We start from the raw sequence: 22,450 nt of genomic DNA, 5'->3' as shown, positions 1-22,450 counted from the left end.
TCTTCCTTTGCCTCTTTATCCAGTCCATTGTGTTGGATGCATTCTCCTAAGTATTCTATCCTTCAAGTCTTCAGATTTTTAAAAAAAAACTTAACATTTTAGGTGTTGTCTGTCGGGATTTGTTTTAGGATTTACCTCGTTTTTCTATCAATCCTGAATTCCTCTAAAATGCTAAATAAAGTTTGTCTGTCACTCGAGTTAGCTTTTTTGAAGCCAACAGAAATTGTGTTCTGGTTTCTTATTTCTCTAGTTCTTAGAATGCTCTTGAGGTTGACTATCTGTTACATGCATGACTGCGTTTTGGGAAACCAGCTTGATATCCCCCAATAAGGTGATCAGTCTGCTCGTCAACTCTTCTCAGAAGGGCTTTAGAGAGTATCTTATAAGCAACTGGAACTAAGGAGCTTTCTCTATAGCTATTTGGATCTGTTTGGTTGCATTTTGTATGAAGTGCATATATGAGTTCACATTTCCAGTCTGCTGGTATCTTTCCAGTTTTCCACATTAGTACCCTACTATTACACAAACATAAAATATGATTTATGTTGCCTTTAATGTCAACTCATTGCCATTCATGACACACATATATGCTAAACAAGGGAAATACATTTATTTTCACTGTATTAGGCATGCTAATAGTAACCATTTTAAACCACTTTTCATGTTTTTGTCCAGTAAATACGAAGATTCTTGACATTATGTTTTCAGTGTGACTCACTGTTGGCTTTCATCTAACGCCCTCCAGCAGCATCTTTTTCTTTGCTGGTGCTTTGATGAAGTCTCCCCCTGTTGAAGTTTCAGCACCATGTCACTGGCAGCCACACTGCCTGGCTTCCAGTTGTGGACACTTCTTTCTTATTCGTCAAAGTAGCAATCTGTCTTGCTGCTTAAGAGATAAACAACGAGTTGGGAATTGAGAGTCCACCTTGATGCAAAACACTTTTTGTTATTTATTCCCCAAACTAGTTTCCACAAGAATTATCACCATCATCAGTGGGTTCTTTAAATCTAAAACATTCAAAAATAGTATAGTTATTGTAACACACTATTACATTTGCACTGTTTGTTTTTTAAATATTGTTTTCTGTGGATACTTTCATACTACCTTATTTATTGTACACTTCAGCACAATTTTTAGAATTGTTGTTGCTGTTTGCAGCATACTTAAAGTGCTTTTTCTGTTGCTGTTTTTCTCAGCATACATCATGTCATTTGGAACTGTGTGAGCGTCTCTTAGGAAACAAAACTAAAATATGAACTTACATTTATCACTGTTCAAACCATTGGATTGCAGTAATGCTGTGATATAATTTTGTTGTGTAATAGGCTGTTACATAGTTTGCCAAGTTATTCACGTTCATAGAGTAGTTTGCAGCTAATTTTATACACAGAAAAACAAAACTTTTGTTCTTCTTTTATGATCCAAAACATTACGCCATCTTGCTGTTCATGTGTGTCACGAGAAATGTTGTGCATGTTGCAAGAAGGCTACAGAAACTGTAGCGAGAGTTCTAACAACTTATGTTCCTTATTTATGTCCCTGTGGGTGATATGGGAGTAGTTCCTTTGCGTGTGTGTGCTTTCTGTTCTGTGTCCTGGGCCGGTTTTCTCAGAACAGTACAATGTGTGTTGTTTCAAAGTGTTGTGTTTGTGTTTATTACATTTTTCCTTTCCACTACAGGCTTTTGTGTGTAGTAATTTTCTTCTGTTGTTAGTTGTCTGTATAAACTGTTGCTGTGTTTCGGGACGTGTAAATCGCTTTCGATATCAGTGGGGTTATGGTTTTTGCTCATTAGGTGTTATGGAAAAGTTGAATGTGTGCTGTCACTCGATAGGGCTCTCATGTGCTCTGTGTACCTTGTTTGGAAATTTGTGCTTGGTTGTCCTATGTATTGGGCCTGGCAGGAGCTACATGCAGGTTAGTATATTCCAGCATTGCTGAATTTGGCTAAGGTTCCACTGATGGGGGACCCCATGGGTAGCCCCTCTTGGTGCAAATAGAAGTTGTTGTTGAAACTGAAGTAGTTTTGCTATGTGATTAGCCTAATAATGGATGGGGTTCCATTTATTTGTATTTATGGGAATTTTTTGCACTTTAGGTGTGTTCTATAATGTTTATAGTGTCTTTTGTAAGTGTGTGTGTGTGTGTGTGTGTGTGTGTGTGTGTGTGTGTGTGTGTGTAATATGTCGAAAGATATCACTTTTGCTGTTGAGGGAACCTTAGCCAACATTTTCTTCTATCATATAGAGAACACAATATTCAATAACATTCTAAAACAAGAAGGGTGCAAAATAATCTACCGATATGTGGATTACATAATCTGTCTTGTAGGTGAAACACAAAATAGGATAGAAGAGCTATACAGTAATATCAACACAGTGCACCCACAAACCCACTTCACAATGGAAACATAGAAGAACAAGGAACTAAATTTCCTGGATCTTACAATCACAAGAAACAACCACCAGCATGAATATTCCATCATCAGAAGGCCCACATCCACAAGCACTGTTATCCATAGTTCACCCAACCACCCGAAAGTCCACAAATACCCCAGTTTCACACACATGCTCCACAGGATAAACAGAACGCCCCTTAAACCAGAAAACTACCCACAGGAATAAATATAATCAAACAAATAGCTGTTGAAAACAATTACAAAGCAGAAATCATAAACAAGCTCAATAACAAGGTAAAAATGAAACACAAAAACAGCAGCCACTCACTCAAGAGCACAACAAAAGGACGGGAAAACCCAGAGGCAAAACACACAGGCAACACAGCAGATCACACAACTTCAGGAAAAGGAGACAGATAGTATACACGAACACACAATAATAAAATATCATATAGAATTGCAAACATCTTGAAAAAGCAAAGGATCCCAGTAACATTCAGAACACACAACGTAAAACCATACAAAAGAATCTCAGGTAAATTCAGCAATGCTGGACTACACCAACTCACATGTAACTCCTGTCAGGCCCAGTACGCAGGACACCCAAGCACAAATTTCCACCGAGTGAGGTGGCGCAGTGGTTAGCACACTGGACTCGCATTCGGGAGGACGACGGTTCAATCCCGTCTCCGGCCATCTTGATTTAGGTTTTCCGTGATTTCTCTAAATCGTTTCAGGCAAATGCCGGGATGGTTCCTTTGAAAGGGCACGGCCGGTTTCCTTCCCTAACCCGAGCTTGCGCTCAGTCTCTAATGACCTCATTGTCGACGGGACGTTAAACACTAACCACCACCACCACAAATTTCCAAACAAGGTACAGAGAGCACATGAGAGCTCTAAAGAGTGACAGCACACATTCAACTTTCACAGAACACCTAATGAACAAAACCCATAAGCCCAAATATCAAAAGCTATCTGCACATCCTGAAGCACATCAACAGTTTATATCGACAACTAACAATAGAAGAAAATTGCTACATACAAAAGGCTGTAGTGGAAGGGAAAAATGGAATAAACAAAAACACTTTGTAACAACACGCTCTGTACTGTTCTGAGAGAATTGATCCAGGATACAGCACAGAAAGCACACACCCGCAAAAGAATCACTCCACCATCATACACAGTGACATAAATAGGGAACAGAAGTCTTCAGAACTCCCACTAGAGTTTTTGTAGCCTTCTTGCAACATGCAAAACATTTCTCATGACACTTATGAACAGCAAGATGGTCTACTGTTTTGGTTCATAAAATAAGTGTGAAAGTTTTGTTTTACTGTGTATAAAATTAGCTGCAAGCCACTCTGTGAATGTGAGTATGTGACAAACTAGGTAACAGCCTAGTGCACACCAAAACTGTATCCATAACACTACCGCAATCCCAATTGTATAATGCTGATAAACGTAAGTTCACGTTGTAGGTTTGTTTCCTAACAGCTGCTCACACAGTTGCAGATGACATGATGTATGCTGAGAAAAACAGCAACAGAAAAAGCACTGAAAGTATTCTGCAAACAGTGACAACAGTGCTTGAAACCATGCTGTAACATACAATAAATAAGGTGGTATGAAAATATCCACAGAAAACAATATTTAAGAAAGAAACAGTACAAATGTAATAATGTGTTTCAGTGTATTGCAACTATGCTATTTACTACATGTTTTAGATTTAAGGAACCCACTGTTGATGGTGATAATTGTCACTAAAACTAATGTGGAGCATATATAAACATACAAATAACAAAAAGCAACCAAGAGCACAGGAAAACTTTAGTGCCATAAAACTGAATGACAGGTGTACTAACAAACAATCAGAAATTGAAAATATTTTCAATAATCATTTTTTAAATGTTGTGGAGAAAATGGGATCTAGATCTTCACTAGAAGAGGCAAGGCTTCTAATAGAAGAGGCCATACCTGTGCAGTTTGAAACAACTGTATTTCCACCAACCACTCCCTTTGAAGTCAAAAATAATAAACTCACTGAAAAGTAAAAGCTCTTACAGAATTGATGGTATTTCCAGCAAGATATTTAAAGCTTGTTCCCCACCTATAAGTAGGATTCTCATCCACGCATGTAATAGCTCTTTGGAGCAGGGTGTTTTCCCCGATAGACTGAAATATGCCATTGTAAAACCATTGCATAAAAAGGGGGATACATCGGATGTCAACAACTAACGCCCAATCTCTCTTCTGACAGCTCTATCAAAAATTTTTGAGAAAGTAATGTATTCAAGAGTAGCCTCCCATATTTGTAAAAATAAAGTACTAACAAAATGTCAGTTTGGTTTTCAGAAAGGCTTTTCAACAGAAAATGCTATATACGCTTTCACTGATCAAATATTAAATGCTCTGAATAACCGGACATCACCCATTGGTATTTTTTGTGATCTCTCAAAGGCCTTTGATTATGTAAATCATGGAATTCTTTTAGATAAGCTAAATCGTTATGGTTTGAGGGGGGGGGGGGGCAGTGCACAAATGGTTTAATTCATACTTAACTGGAAGAATGCAGAAAGTTGAAATAAGTGATTCTTGTAATGTTAAAACAGCAGCTGATTCCTCAAACTGGGGGGGGCTATCAAGTACGGGGTCCCACAGGGTTCGGTCTTAGGTCATTTACTGTTCTTGATACACATTAATGACTTACCATTCCACATTGATGAAGATGCAAAGTTAGTTCTTTTTGCTGATGATACAAGTATAGTAATAACATCCAAAAACCAAGAACTAAGTGATGTAATTGTAAATGATGTTTTTCACAAAATTATTAAGTGGTTCTCAGCAAACGGACTCTCTTTAAATTTTGAGAAAACACTGTATATACAGTTCCGTGCAGTAAATGGCACAACTAAAGTAATAAATATAGACTTTGAACAGAAGTCTGTAGCTAAGGTAGAATTTTCAAAATTTTTAGGTGTGGCCATTGATGAGAGGTTAAACTGGAAGCAATACATTGATGGTCTGCTGAAACGTCTGAATTCAGCTATGTATGCTATTAGGGTTATTGCAAATTTTGGTGACAAGAATATCAGTAAATTAGCTTACTATGCCTACTTTCTTTCACTGCTTTCGTATGGCATCATATTCTGGGGTAATTCATCGTTGAGTAGAAAAGTATTCATTGCTCAAAAACGTGTAATCAGAATAATTGCTGGAGCCCACCCACAGTCATCCTGCAGACATCTATTTAAGGATCTAGGGATCCTCACAGTAACCTCACAGTATATATATTCACTTATGAAATTTTTTGTTAATAATCCAACCCAGTTAAAAAGTAATAGCAGCGTGCATAGCTATAACACCAGGAGAAAGGATGATCTTCACTATGCAGGGTTAAATCTGACTTTGGCACAGAAAGGGGTAAATTATGTTGCCACAAAAGTCTTTGGTCACCTACCAAACAGCATCAAAATCCTGACAGATAGTCAACCAACATTTAAAAATAAATTAAAAGAATTTCCAGATGACAACTACTCCTACTCACTGGCTGAATTTTTAGATATAAATTAAGGGAAAAAAAACTAGCTTAAACATTAGTGTCATGCAATATTTTGTGTAATGTAATATCTTGTACAGACATCTTTTATTAACCTGACACGTTCCACATCATTATGAAGTGTCGTATTCATGATCTGTGGAACAAGTATTAATCTAATCTAATCTTTTGTATCAAGGCAGACTCTCAATTCCCATACTGCTGTTTTTCTATGCAAACATGGACCAAATGGAAGAGTTCCACGATAAAGTTATTGCTTATGAGATCTAGTTATTCATGTGAACTGCAGTGCTATAATACTAAAAATAATAAAATAAACTGTAGTGCAGTTTAAGAGGAAACTCATAACTTCATATATTTAATTACTCTTGTACAGTTCTTTACCATTGTTTTATCTCATTCGAGCTTCTATGTCTCAGATTAAACTGTTAAAAATTGAACTGGCTGTCTAGATACCTCTGAACAGCAGCCTGCCCTGATTTGTGGTATTTTCTACCTTTTTATGTTTCATATTTGTTCTTGGTTTCATGATTGTTAGTTTTATTTAAGGTATTTTTATATTTTTGACATTCTGTGACTTGGTATTCTGCTGTCTTCTCTGATCCCATGAAATCTGTTCCTATTTTACTCCCATTACACACCGAGGATCAGCCATACGTCTGTTCACATTAAATCTACTAACAAACAGTAGTACTTACATTTTGACAGTTGCCACCCTTTCTGTGTCAAACAATCCCTCACATACCGCCTTGACATTCGAGGCAAACATATTTGTTCTGATGCAGACTCTTTACAGCAATACACCACCACACTCACCTCATGCTTCACTGGGTGTAATTACCCTATCAGCCTACTTCAAAAGCAGATTCTGTGAGCCTTCAGATCCAATTCTTGTACTACTGATCTCACCAAAGAAGAAAAGCAGCTTTGGAGTATACCATTGCTCACTCAGTATTATCCTGGTCGTGAGTGTGTTAATCAACTACAATGACAAGTCTGTGACTTCCTGACAAAGACTTGCCATGTGCATCCTCATACATCAACCTATACCAGCCTGTAACTGGCAGAACACATACCATCAAAGGGAAAGCCACCTGTGAAATGACGCATGTCATGTACCAACTGTTATAGATACTTTTGGCCTTTTACATCAGCATGACTACCACCAAGTTATCAGTTAGGATGAATGGTCATATGCAGAGGGTGTATACTGGCAAGACATAGTCTCCTGTTCAGAGCATACTCTACAACATGACAGTAGTGACCTCAATTTCTATTTCACCATATATGCCATCTGGACTCATCTTCCAGAAATCAGTTTCTCAGAATTCCACAAGTGGGAATTGGTGTTAAAACGTCCTTGGTCCTTGCCACCCACCTGGCTAAATTAATTTATATTAATTATATTCTTTAAATTTCCTCAGTCTCAGCATTTCTTCTCAGTAACAATTCTTTTTGTCATTTCCTTTTAATTTTCTGTGCATTTTATTCTCCGAATTGTCTATTTCTCCCTACCTCTACCACATAAAATGCACTTTTCACTCTTATTAACTCTTGCATGATAATCTGTCTTCAAGCTCTCCAGTTTTCAAATCTCGTCCAATGCAGCCCTTGACAATCAGTCTTCCTTTCTCATAAGTTTCTCCTGACCGGCAGTTCAGGCCAACTTTTCAGAACTCTTCCCATTTCCTAAAACTTACTTTTATACTACTTCCCTCATCTCTTCCTCCTGGAGGAGGAGCCACTGGCTCCAAAAGCTTACACATTCCTTTAAGCGTTATGAGTTTTTTATGGTGCCACCGTTTGGTAAGCTGGTTTTTTGATTCATCCAATTAAATTAAATGATGTGTTAGTGGGATGTTAGTTATCCTGTACATAACAAATATTTTCTTGGCCTGTGCAAACATTTTAGGCCGTATTCTTGGCAATGTAATTTCCATAGACAGCAGGCACCCTCTGGGGTTGTGTGTTTGTGCTTTAATATTTAACCCTACAGGATGTGGTTTCTGTGGATATAGTTACACATAAGTATTATTATTGAATGTTTATTGACAATACGTTACATGACAAAAATCCTTTTTGTAATCATAATATATAACTGTTACCCCTTAGTGGCAGTGAAATCCAAATCAAGCACCTACACAATATGAAACATAATTCCCGTCTCTTTTGGCTAAACACAAAATAATGTAAAGAAAAAATGAAATTTTTTCCACAAATAGAAAGGAATACCGCATCTGTTTCCTCAATAGAATCATCAGTCTCACATCTAACACACAGTATTGTTTTGTGCTCACCACATACGCGTGAATTACGTTGACACAAAATTTGCTTTCTCCATCTATCTTTTGAATAATCACACAAGTTATGTTTTCCATGTTTTGTCTACGAATTCTGATTGTGTGTGGCAAGGGAGTGTTCTTTTTTTTCTCCTAACATGTTGGCAGTTGTCAAACGAAGAGCTCTCAAAATACTTGGGTTTGGCATTCTTTTTTCTATCATAGGTTTGGTCAAAGCCAACAAGAGACTTTTTAGGAATGTGGCCTGTGCACCTATTGGGAATGAATCTTGGTTAGTATTATATTTGAATAAAACGGAATTATTTACAACTGTGATATCTATTATTCTGAAGTATCTCAGTGGCCACCTTCAGGTTTTCGGTTTGGTTGCTTGTCTTTGTAAAGTTTGTCCAACACATCCACTCTGCTTTTGATAGGTTGTAGAATTAAACACTCTGGCTAGCTTGACTCATCACTCATTGTTCCACCATGGTGCATTGTTGACAGTAGCATAACTTTTTTGTTCTTTTTAGGGGTGAAAGAAACCAATATTTTGTCGTCTTGACAGACGAACTTCACAGTTCTAGCTAGGGCCATTGACAACATGGCTAGTGATATTTCACTCTTATTTTTACGTAGTGTAGTGACTAACATAAGTCTCCTCGCAGACAATTTCTCTGCCAATCATATGAAGTGAATGTTATCAGTTGTTGCATTTAGATTGATCCCTGTCACTGAGTCAGTAAGCATAAGAAACTACTGAGTTGAGTTGATATGGATAAATCATCCTTCTTATTTGTTTGCTCTTTTCCAATATATGGGATGCGTGAAATGAAACAGAACAGTATGCATCGCACAGTGAAACTACTTTTGGACCATACTTATCAGGTTTTGATGGTATGAACGTTCTGAAGGGTCACTGACCATGGAAACTCAGTAATGTTACATCCACTGTCAAATACTTGTGATGGGCTATAATACTGCAAACAATGTATCACATGTTTCCTGAAATGCAGAAACTTTATCTTCAGCTATTCTCGACTCCCTAGCACTTTTATCATCAAGTATAGAATTTTGTTGAAGGAATGTAAATATTTTCTGCAACATTGCACAGTGAAAGATCGGTGCTCCATACATCTTGGAAAACATATGGTCTTGGAATAAACCAGAATCTTTCAAGAGACCCTTCATGAACAAGAGACCAGTGAATGATTTTCTCTCTGTTACGTGTGTTGGATGTAAAAATGAATTGCTGGAGTCATTGTGCTTGAGCTTTGATTGATCTATGTCATTATTAGTATGACACTGTGTTTTCTATCATTTCATCAGTCATAAAAAGTGAAAGTAATGTTTTTTCATCTGTAATCCCTTTTGCCTTCCCATTGGGTCCAGACAGGTGAGTAATCACATTTGGAGAATGGGTTTGTGACTTTTGAACATAAAGGCTTGTTGGTCCAGATTGTTTGCTTGCCCATACCTAACTCAAAATTGATATCTTTTGTTCCTTCTTCTTCACTCCGGTACCTCACACCCACATCATCATAGTCAAAAACACCTTCTTCTATATCGTTGTTCCTAAGACTTCCATTGTCAAATTCTGAGACAGACTCTTCCAGGTCAGGGTCACCATCCTCTTGGTCTGAAGGATCCTCCTGGTGACATAACTCAGCTACAACTGCCTCAGGCGCGTGTAACAGTTGTTTCCAAGCCATTCGTAACAGAACTGTGAAAAATATTCATAGTAAAATTAGTAACATTATTGTTGTGGCTGAGTTTGATATGACTCAGAATACACATAGCGAGCCAAGGTGTCTTACACAATAATTACAGTCATTCCAATAGCACGACTGGCTAGTAGGATTCCTGGCCAGATAGACTTCCTGTCCTGAGCAGGTGGAGAAGTGAAGAGGATGATTGAATTCGAACATTGAATAGGATCTCTTTTGCTAATGGGTGGTATCAACGTGAGATCAGCTGCGAAAAAGCACACCCTTCTATGGAGTGGTACACATACATACATACATACATACATACATAAAGGAGGGAAATGAATTTTTTCCCTAGGTTGAAACTTGATGTAAGCTTTTATAGTCATAATCTTGGTTGTGGAGGAGGAGGGGGGGGGGGAGTGTTGTTTGTTTATGTTGACAAGCTTATCAAATCCCATTTCCTCTTACATATTACTATTATTGATTTGAAATCTGAATTGATGAAGTTGTTATCAGCAAAATAAGAGCAATACAAATGTGCTGCAGTATGTAGCCCACTTATGCACATAAATTTTTGTTGGGCGGGTGTTGATTGGCAGGAAGACATAGATTCATGCCATACACTAACACCAAGTTCCTGCACAACTTTTGTTGTATTAGATGTACATGCCAACCCATACAAATGCAGGCTGTATGTTGAACAGAGTGGTGATAAAATGCTTAAGTTCTAATTTTTGTGTCTTATTGTGGCACAGATTTTTTGTGCATACACACCGATGTGCATTTTTACTCAGTCTGTGCCATTTTTATCTTCGTTTCAGAAAAATAACACTATAAAGTGGTCATCAAGATGGGATTACATATTGGAGTCAATGCCTCACACAAATATTCAGTGGTTCAGTATCCTGAATTCCCTAGTTATTGTTTTGTTCTTGTCCGGTATGGTCGCCATGATCATGCTGAGAACATTGCACAAGGATATTGCTCGATACAACCAGGTAAGAATAATATGTATTATTTCTCAGCGGTGTTTTTTTTCCCCCCTCCATATGCCATATCTCCCATATTCCTTAATCAAAATTATTAATTGATACATCATTTTGAAGATTTTGTTCACCACTAATGACGAAGAATATACAAATAGTTTGCAGTTGTTGTTTTTGTTAAAAAAAACTCTATTTTTCAAACATTATGGCTTTTCACATTCATTTTGTTCTCCTGCCAATATACCTGAGTTGTGGACAACATTTCAGGACTCACTCACAGGAGACTTTCAGAGACAGCACATGCTATCTGAAGCCTACAACCTCAAACTGCTAGAATTGGAGAATGTTTTTAATTATCATGGCAAATCTGGCCAACAATTCAAGCTGCTGGCACCTGTTGTGATTGTCGCACAACACACAACAGAATCCTATAATGCAGAAGAAGAATGTGTGAACAACAAGGCAGCTTACAAAAAACTAAATGAAGAACAGAGGGCAATAGCTGAGGAAGTATTAAATTCAGTAAGAAATAAGATTCCCAATTGTTACTTCATTGATGGACTGAAAGGCTCCAGTAAAACATTTCTCTACAAAACTTTGTGTCACATTTTACAAGGTGAAAACAAGGTTATATTAACAGTTGCATGGACAGGCAATCTCCTACCAGTGGGGCACACATCAGATACGATGTTTGAACTGTCTGTACTCTTCTTCAGCATATTGTTCTCTTCGATTCACACTCTCACTGAGGATGCACAACTTCTCTGGGATTCTGACGTCATCATTTGGGATGAGATATCAATAGTTCCCAAAGATGCACTAAGTATTGTCGATCAACTTTTAAGGAATAATAATCTCTGTAATCTTAAACTGTCAATACCTGTACAATTATGGATACAGTGGGAATCATACAGCCAATGAGTTGCATGTCAAAAGTTTATTCAAATCTTTACCTAGGTTTGGATGGATACAAACCTGTCTTAGTCAGAAGAAGTAATAACTCATATCAAATATTGCATGAAAAGAGAAATGAAGTCATAGGGCTTAATTAATGATCTTTATAAACCCTATGGTTTAGCTATATGGCTTAGTCAATAGTAAAAATGATCCCTGTAAAATTTGAGGTAGATGTCCCTCATGGTCTGTCAGCGTGTATGGTGCACATCTACATTAGATTTTACATGGATCATTTTTATTGTTAACTAAGCCAGAAGGCTATGCCATAGCATTTGTATGTACAGCTTTTTATTGTTAGTTAAGCCCTATGACTTTGTTTCTCTTTTTATGTAATATGTGAAAGAGTTATTACTTCTTCTGAGAGGTTTATATTTGTCGAAATGTAGGTAAAAGATTTGAATAAACATTTTACAGGCAACTGATTGACTGGATGAATCCCATTGTATCAATAATCATCTCCCTTATGGAGGCAAAATAACTACATTTGGTGGAGATTTCCATAAAGTATAATGCATTGTTAGACATGGTAATAGAGAAGCCATTGTCAAAACTACAGTTAAACAATCACCCTTAGGGTGCCATGTAAAAATTCATAAGTTGATTCAAAGTAAGAAAGCAAATGGTAATGTGGTTTTTGCTGGATGGTCACTTAAATTGAGTAGCAGTGATTTAGAAGATCAGATTATTTCAGTGAAGTGATAAAAATTCCTAAACATTCATATTGTAGTTATGATAGTATTGTTACTTCTTTATTCAGCGTCACAGGGGTCAGTAAACAAAATGCTTCAGCATTATATTCAACGGTGATTCTGTTTATCTTGAGAGGCAAAGGTTTACCTCGATTCTGATTCTGTTAAACTTGACGAAATAAACAACATTCATCTGTATCCGGTAGAATTCTTGAACTCAAATCTTTACAGTCTACCAGCTCATCAATTGTTTTAAAAGTAAAATATTATTTTATTACTTTATTTTTATTATCTTAATAGTTATCAGAAGTTAATTAATGGTGCAAGATCAGTGGTAACTCAATTATGCCAGTACATCATCACTGCTAAATTCATTGATACCAATAAGTGTACTTGTACCCCACAGTACCTTCTGATCCAGCCACACCTTTTCAGATAAGAAAACAATCCCCTTTAAAAGTAGCCTTCGCTGTGATCTTTAATAAAGCAGATAATCAGACACTTCTAAGGGCAGGATTGTATTGACCATAAACTTGTTTTTTTTGCTTGGGCAGTTATATGTTGCGTTTTCATGAGTTCGCAAATATGGTGATGTTCATGTCACCCTAAAGACACGAAACCAAAATATAAACAATGATCATAATGTAACTGCTAACGTTGTATTCAAATGGCTCTGAGCACTATGGGACTTAACATCTGAGGTCATCAGTCCCCTAGAACTTCCATCTACTTAAACCTAACTAACTTAAGGACATCACACACATTCATGCCTGATGCAGGATTCGAACCTGCGACCGTAGTGGTCACTTGGTTCCAGACTGAAGTGCCTAGAACCGCTCGGCCACTTTGGCTGGCAACATTGTTTTCAAAGTTGTTTTGTGAAGTAGAGAATTTTTGAAAACTAACATTAATCTGACAAAGACAATATCTTCTTTACTTATGTTTCATAGTTAACCATGTTGTATAGAATGACATTGCTCTTTTTATAATCAGACAAATATTTGTTACTTATGTTCAAAATGTAATACTGCAATTAAGAATTTTGATGGTAACTGGGTCCACAGCTTTTGTAAAATTTTTGAATGAGATCATTCCATTATTGGGTATTAAAATAATATTTATTGTAATTACAGTTTTGACATGTCATTTTCAAGCATTGTGGGATATTGTACCCCCCCCCCCCCCTCAGTAATATAAAGTTGTGATATACTGTGTAGGAGTAGTCACATGTGGTGTTTTGAATTTTTTGCTGTTCCATATAGTATATGCATTAGAAAACTGGTGAAATAATGATATAAAATTTAAGGTAGTTAGTATATCATTATTTCAAAGCTTATTGACATCTATGGTATATGAAACTCGTACACAGCTATTCACAGCTTTATATTACTGAGTGGGTTACACCATTCCATAGTAAGGAAAAGACCACATGTCGCGAAATTGCAATTGCAATAAATAATGTTTTGACAGCCAAAAGGAAATGATTTCTTTTAAAATTTTTTTTAAGAAATACTTGTATTTACTTATTTCTGCATTGTTATATCACCTATTGGTGACTAATCAGGATAGAGTTCAAATTATTCGCAGAGATCAACAGTATGTTTGAAAGTAGGAATTGGTAGCAGCAGACTGTCAGGCTACTTCGAAATTTATGTGGTGTAAATTTTTAATATCACATTTATTAAGAATGCTTTTGTTATACATTTCGGTTTTAAAAGTTTTAACTTTTCTGCTTTACAATTTGACTTACAACATTTCAAGCATCTTGCTGTAGTTAAATATGGAATATCTTCAGCAGTCAAAAAATGCATAATCCAGGATGGAATGTAACAATATTATGCAAAGAAAAGTTGCCGCTCACCATATGGTAGAGATGCAACTCAGCATCTTCACTGTATGGTGAATATCTTCAGCATTTAGGTCGAGGTGCTACTGTCTTCTTAATTTTTTGTAGTATGCAGTTCTAATCCCTGTTGATTAAGAGTATGAAGATGTGCGTGCAAAGGCTCTTTTAGATGAAGTAATTATTGTTTTGCTATGCTGACTGTCTTGTTCTTAATGCAGATTGATTCAGGCGAAGATGCCCAAGAAGAATTTGGATGGAAACTAGTACATGGAGATGTTTTTCGACCACCACGGAAAGGGATGCTGCTTTCTGTTCTCCTGGGCTCAGGGACACAAGTTTTCTGCATGTCGCTTGTCACCTTAGGTATGATCATATTTTATTTGAGAATCATATATATATATACATTGATTTACAGCACATAATAAATGTAAACATTTATTTGTTGTACATACTAATGATTAGTAGTGTTTTCTTGCATTGGTTAAAATTGAAGTTGCTACAATAATAATTATAATAATTTTATGCATACAAAGACAGATGGAAAAGTGAACAGTTCTGACGAACTTTAGGCCTCCATGCACTGAGAGGAAGGGAAGAGCAACTTTAGCTATGACATGAGTTGTATAATGTGTGATCTATCATCCATCTCCATTGAACCAGAAATGAGCAAATAGAAGCAAGCCTTCAAGTTCTCGCCACCTGTCGCATGGCTTGGAGTCTTTTTCCTATTTCCTTGAGTTCCTCTCTTAGCCCATTCTCCAAACCCCTCTGGTCTTCCCCCCCCACCCCCTCGCCCCCTGCATTATTTCACTTCTGTTTTCTCTCATAAAAACGTTCCCTCTCCACTTGAAAACAAATTTGAATTAACTCTCTGCAACTGCCATTTCCCTGTGGCAGTTCGTCTGTTGTACTTCCTTTTCTCCATTGTGTTTTTATATTTTAATTCTTAGTGTGGATACCTCTTACTTAGTTTATTGTATTTTTTGATAGTATTTGCTTTGGTGGCATGCCTATATAAGATGACATGTGTCTGGCACAGTTGTTAGATCAGTTACTGCTGCTACAATGGCAACTTATCAAGATTTAAGCGAGTTTAATGGTAGTGTTAATGTCGGCACATGAACAATGGGGTACAGCATCTCTGAGGTAGCAGTGAAGTGAGAATTTTCCCATACGACCATTTCATGAGTGTATTGTGAATATTAGGACTCTGGTAAAACATAAAATCTCTGACATTGCTGTGGCCGGAAGAAGATCCTGCTAGAAAGGGACCAGCGATGACTGAAGAGAATCATTCAAGATGAGAGAAGTGCAACCCTTGTGCAAATTTCTACAGATTTCAATGCTGGGCCGTCAACAAATGTCAGAATGTGAGCTGTTCAACAAAACATCATCGATAGGGGCTTTCAGAGCTGAAGGTCCATTTGTGTACCCTTGATGACTGCATGACACAAAGGTTTATGCCTCATGTAGGCCTGTCAACACTGTTGATGATTGGAAACATGTTGCCTGTTCGGATGAGTGTTGTTTCAAATAGTATCAAGCGGATGGATCTGTACGGGTATGGAGACGACCTCATGAATCCATGGATCCTGCATGTCAGCAGTGAACTGTTAAAGATGGTAAAGGCTCTGTAATAGTGGGCCTGTGCAATAGGAGTAATATGGGACCCCTGATACATCTAGATCCAACTTTGACAGGTGACACATATGTAAGCATGCTGTCTGACCACCAGCATCCATTCATGTCCACTGTGCATTCCGATGGACTTGGGCAATTCCAGCAGGACAATGTGACACTCCACACATCCAGATTTGCTACAGAGTGGTTCCAGGAACACTCTTCTGCGTTTAAACATTTCTGCTGCCCACCAAATTCCCCAGACGTGAACATCATTGAGCATATCTGGGATGCCTTGCAATATGCTGTTTGGAAGAGATCTCGACCCCCTCTTACTATTATGGATTTATGGACAGCCCTGCAGGATTCATGGCGTCAGTTCCATCTGGCACTACTTCAGACATTAGTCTAGTCATGTCGCGTCCTGTTGTAGCATTTCTGTGTGCTCGTGAGGGCCCTGCACAATATTACGCATGTGTACCAGTTTCTTTGGCTTTTCAATGTAGTATGCAGTTATGTAAGTTAAGGAAGATCAGATTTTAACATGCTGTTTAACACTGATATCATTATTATTTATTTATTTAGCGTATGGCTAATATAGACATTTCATAAAATTATATTACATATACATATTGACACACAAGAAGCTTAAGTTTGTCTTTATAACTGAATATCCAGTCCTTCAACCTGGAGTTGCTAGCAGGAAGTCCTCTTCAGCACCATGGTAGACTTGAATCCTGCATTCACTGATAATGTGGTGAACAGTCTGGTATGGAGCCCTGCAGTCCCAGGTTGGATTAGGCAGCTTCTTCCACTTAAAGAGAGCATTCCTGCTTCAGCCATGGCCGGTACGGATGATGTTGAAAGTAGTCCAGGTCTTGCGTGGTAGGTCAAATCCACTTGGATGTTTAGCGTCTGAGATGATGATATGCAGGCACACATCTGTCACTGCTTCCCACTGACCTTTCCATTCTTTGAGGGGTTTGAAATCCTTAGCAGCCATGTCAGCAGCATCGCACAGAGGTGGGTGGCGTGATTTCAGTCTCCTACGATTTAAGCACTGGATTTTCTCCTGGATATTCTGCACTTGGTGGAACTGCTATTGATATCATTAGAAACTGTATACATTTGTAGTACATAATCTAACTTAAACGGAAAAAGTTATTAAATAACCAGTTTCAGGCATGAAGCATCCATTTTCAGGTTTCTATTAGTGATGAAGCTACTGTGTTAGATATCCAAATACTGATATACATTTCAAAATATAAAGTACATTTGCATTTAACATGAGATGAATGCAACATGGTAGATATTTCTGTACCATTAACAAAGGTGAGACTTTGGATAGGTGTGAGACTTAAGTGAGATTTAGGCTTTTAGAGGATAAAGTAACAACTCTGTTTTGACTCTGTTTGGGAGTTGAGTTTTCTAGTGTGTTTGTGGGAATGTGGCAGATGAAATAGACGTCTGACAGGATTTGTCTGAGGTGCATGGAAAATTGACTGGTGTTCCCTAGGGGTTGCAGTTTTATTGTTGGGGAAGAGGGGTAGTTTTATTAGATGGTGCATAAAATGCTTCTCTGGATGATGGAGTACAAGAGTTTTAATCTGAGAGTTTGAAGAGTACATATTTGATAGCAGCATAAATGGTTTAATGGTGCCTACACTATTGTAATTTCTGTCTTTGGTGATTCTTGGAGGTCTTTGTAAAAGGGAAGGCTGCACTCAAATATGAAAATATATATGAGCAGATAATTAGCAGGGGGTTGCATTGTTTGTATTTCAGTGCCTCCTAAATGTAAACTTAAAATAATAAAGATGGAAAAACTCTTGCATTTGTAGTACAATGTCAGTGTTGAATCACCATGACACTTTGACAGTGCTATACTAGTTATCTTCTGGTGGAAATGTGCAATTATGAAGTTTGGAAACTATTAAGTTCTTGTGGATAGTAAGTTTGGTATCATACTGTGGCTTCATTTTTTCTTTTAAATGGTTATTCATCTGCATAGTGGTATTTGACAGTGTGATAACTTCTGTGTTCTTTTATTACCCTAAAATTATGTAATTAGGCAGTGAAATTCCTCTCAATTTGCAAGTCCACTGCTGTGTATCATCATGAGATTTATCAAGTTCAAGATATTTGTTGCACTTAATATGTCTGCATTAGAAGTAGCAGATTTATCACAGAGATTTTTACATTCAGTTTTTCATTATTTGCACATTAAGGTTTACTTTACAGGTACCATGTTTACTAGAATGTATAAATCTATTCAAAAACACACTTTCGGAGAATTTATTTCAATATTGCATTGGAAAAGTGATATTGAAATGATGTATTAAAAGTAATGTCTCTTTTGTTTCAGCATTTGCTTGCCTTGGTTTTCTGTCACCTGCAAATCGTGGAGCTCTTATGACGTGTGCAATGGTACTGTATGTGTGCTTTGGGACACCTGCTGGATATGTTGCTGCCAGGATCTACAAAAGTTTTGGTGGAGAGAAATGGAAATCCAATGTTCTACTCACATCAATGCTAAGCCCAGGGTACATATATTTTGCTATTTAAATATGCAGTTAGTTTGTGTGTATTCTTATGAGTATTAGTGTCATTCTCATAAATTTTTACACACTCTTGGGAAATTTTGTTAAATGGTAAACATGAGTCTCACAACCGTTTTGTTAACTCTTTGAAATACATGCAACATGTTGTTGTAGGGATGCAGCTATCTCAACCAACATCACATGGAAATAGTTGCTGCAGGGTGTTAAAGTGAAGTTCTATTTTTTTCTAAACAGATGATCAGTAAAATTCATGGTATTATCTTAAAAGATTCAATGGTTTGTTGAGACATTAATCAGCTTATGTGGATGGATTTACAATATCCTGACTGATATTCTGCATCGGAAAACAATCTTTGCCGACTCTAGATAAAAAATTATTGAGGAAGGGCATATCAAACTGGTATTTTGAAAATTTTAAGTAAACACTGGTACCTATTGCTGCGCAATGCAGTTGGACTGTTAGTAGTTTGTGTTGAGCTCAGGTGTCTAGACGAAGGTTAGAGTGCAGAGAAATGCTGTTGCAGCAAGGTGCAGGTGGTGGCACATGTCGGCACTAATGACGTGTGGCGCTCTGGATCTGAGGAAATTCTCTCTGGATTCCAGCGGCTATCTGATTTGTTGAAGGCTGCCAGTCTTGCTTACGAGATGAAGGCAGAGTTCACCATCTGCAGCATCGTTGACAGAACCGACTGCGGATCTTTGGTGCAAAGCCGGGTGGAGGGTCTGAATCAGAGGCTCAGACGGTTTTGCGACCATGTTGGCTGCAGATTCCTTGACTTGCGCCATCGGGTGGTGGGGTTTTGGGTTCCACTGAATATGACAAGAGTTCACTACTCAGCTGGCAGCTACATGGGTAGCGGAGGCTGTGTGGCGTGGACTGAGCGGTTTTTTAAGTTAGAAGGCCTCGGGAAAGTACGGGCTGGGCTGCAATCTCAAAGGGTGCATGGCAAATACAGGACGTGCTTGGATCAAGGAACAGTCAGAATTGTAGTTGTGCTGGGAAAGTCCCTGAGCTTCAAGCGCTAATGGAAAGCACAGAAGCTGAAATCGTTATAGGTACAGAAAGCTGGCTAAAGCCCGAAATAAGTTCTGCAGAATTTTTTACGAAGTCTTAGACGGTGTTCAGGAAAGATAGATTAGGCAGAATTGGTGGTGGAGTGTTTGTGTCTTGTCAGTAGTGGTTTATCTTGTAGTGAAGTAGAAGTAGATACTCCGTGCGAATTGGTATGGATGGAGGTTATTCTTAACAGCTGAACTAGGTTAATAATTCGCTCCTTCTACTGACCCCCAGACTCCGATGATATAGTTGCTGAACAGTTCAGAGAAAATTTGAACCTCGTAACAAATAAATACCCACTCATATGGTTATAGTTGGTGGCGACTTCATCCTTCCCTCAATATGTTGGCAAAAATACTTGTTCAAAACCGGTGGTAGGCAGAAAACATCTTCTGAGATTGTCCAAAATGCTTTCTCCGAAAATTATTTCGAGCAGTTAGTCCACGAACCCACGCGAATTGTAAATGGTTGCGAAAACACACTTGACCTCTTAGCCACAAACGATCCAGAGCTAATAGAGAGCATCATGACTCATACAGGGATTAGTGATCACAAGGTCGTTGTAGCTAGGCTCAATACTGTTTCTTCCAAATCCACCAGAAACAAACGCAAAATAATTTTACTTAAAAAAGCGGATAAAGTGTCACTAGAAGCCTTCGTAAGAGACAATCTCCATTCCTTCCGAACTGACTATGCAAATGTAGAAGAGATGTGGCTCAAATTCAAAGATATAGTAGCAACAGCAATTGAGAGATTCATACCTCATAAATTGGTAATAGATGGAACGGATCCCCCATGGTACACAAAACAAGTCTGAACGCTGTTGCAGAGGCAATGGAAGAAGCATGCGAAGTTCAGAAGAACGTAAAATCCCAGAGATTGGCTAAAATTTACAGATGCGCGAAATTTGACACAGACTTCAATGCAAGATGCCTTTAATAGGTTCCACAACGAAACATTGTCTCGAAATTTGGTAGAAAATGCCAAGAAATTCTGGTCATATGTAAAGTACACAAGCGGCAAGACGCAGTCAATACCTTCGCCGCGCAGTGCTGATGGTACTGTTACGACGACTGTGCCGCTATAGCGGGGTTATTGAACGCAGTTTTCCGAAATTCCTTCACCAGGGAAGGCAAATGGAATGCTATATAACACCTTTGAGATGTTTTGGAAAGTCGACTTGGTGCCGGGCTCCACCGACTGACATAGATACCTCTCCTCAGTGCAGCACTCCGTGAAGATCCCAGAATTTGAAACACGAACAGCAGCTACCATGAGTTTCTTAGAAGTAGATACCTTAGGGGTTGCGAAGCAACTCAAATCGCTTGATACGGGCAAGTGTTAAGGTCCAGATTGTATACCGATTAGGTTGCTTTCAGATTACGCTGATACAATAGCTCCCTACTTAGCAATCATATACAACCACTCGCTCACTGATAGATCTGTACCTACTGATTGGAAAATTGCACAGGTCGCACCAGTGTTTAAGGAGGGTAGTAGGAGTAATCCATTGAACTACAGACCTATATCATTGACGTCGGTTTGCAGTAGGGTTTTGGAGCATATACTGTATTCAGACATAAAGAATCACATCAAAGGGAACAATCTATTGATACGTAATCAGCATGGTTTCAGAAAACATTGTTCTTGTGCAACGCAGCTAGCTCTTTGTTCACACGAAGTAATGGCCGCTATCTACAGGGGATCTCAAGTTGATTCTGTATTTCTGGATTTCCAGAGAGCTTTTTCACACCTTTCCTTACAAGCGACTTCTAATCAAGCTGCGGGCCTATGGGGTATCGTCTCAGTTGTGTGATTGGATTCGTGATTTTCTGTCGAGAATGTCGCAGTTCGTAGTAATAGACGGCAAATCATTGAGTAAAACTGAAGTGATATTAGGTTTGCCCCAGAGAAGCGTCCTGGGACCTCTTCTGTTCCTGATCTACATAAACAACCTAGGTGACAATCTGCACAGTTCTCTTAGGTAGTTCGCAGATGATGCTGTAATTTACCATCTACTAAGGTCATCCGAAGACCAGTATCAGTTGCAAAGCGTTAGAAAAGATTGCTGTAAGATGTGGCAGGTGGCAGTTGACGCTAAATAATGAAAAGTGTGAGGTGATCCACAGGAGTTCCAAAAGAAATCCGTTGGGATTTGATTACTCGATAAATAGTACAATTCTCAAGGCTGTCAATTCAACTAAGTACCTGGGTGTTAAAATTACGAACAATTTCAGTTGGAAAGACCACATGGATAATATTGTGGGGATGGTGAGCCAAATGTTACGTTTCATTGGCAGGACACTTAGAAGATGCAACAAGTCCACTAAAGGGACAGCTTACACTACACTCGTTCGTCCTCTGTTAGAATATTGCTGCGCAGTGTGGGATCTTTACCAGGTGGGATAAACGGAGGACGTCAAAAGGGTGCAAAAAAGGGCAGCTCGTTTTGTATTATCACGTAATAGGGAAGAGAGTGTGGCAGATACAATACGCGAGTTGGGATGGAAGTCATTAAATCAAAGACGTTTTTCGTCGCAGCGAGATCTATTTACGAAATTTAGTCACCAACTTTCTCTTCCGAATGCGAAAATATTTTGTTGTTCCCAACCTACATACATAGGAATGATCATCAAAATAAAATAAGAGAAATCAGAGCTCGAACAGAAAGGTTTAGGTGTTCTTTTTTCTTGTGTGCTGTTTGGGAGTGGAATGGTAGAGAGATAGTATGATTGTGGTTCAATGAACCCTCTGCCAAGCACTTAAATGTGAATTGTAGAGTAATCATGTA

The 22,450-nt window shown here is 38.1% G+C and overlaps 1 protein-coding gene across 1 annotated transcript in view; it reads left to right on the top strand.

Moving 5' to 3' along the window:
* The window catches only part of LOC126272562 (transmembrane 9 superfamily member 2), a 128,902-nt gene that overhangs the window by 83,257 nt on the left and 23,195 nt on the right, over positions 1–22,450 (top strand). The window contains exons 8-10 of the mRNA XM_049975484.1: positions 10,765–10,941; positions 14,640–14,784; positions 18,407–18,584. Coding sequence (XP_049831441.1) covers positions 10,765–10,941; positions 14,640–14,784; positions 18,407–18,584 — 500 coding nt within the window. The remainder of the gene's footprint in view (positions 1–10,764; positions 10,942–14,639; positions 14,785–18,406; positions 18,585–22,450) is intronic.

This window comes from Schistocerca gregaria, chromosome 5, assembly GCF_023897955.1.
Source record: "Schistocerca gregaria isolate iqSchGreg1 chromosome 5, iqSchGreg1.2, whole genome shotgun sequence".
Taxonomy (NCBI): domain Eukaryota; kingdom Metazoa; phylum Arthropoda; class Insecta; order Orthoptera; family Acrididae; genus Schistocerca; species Schistocerca gregaria.
This window is presented reverse-complemented; position numbering and strand designations above follow the sequence as displayed.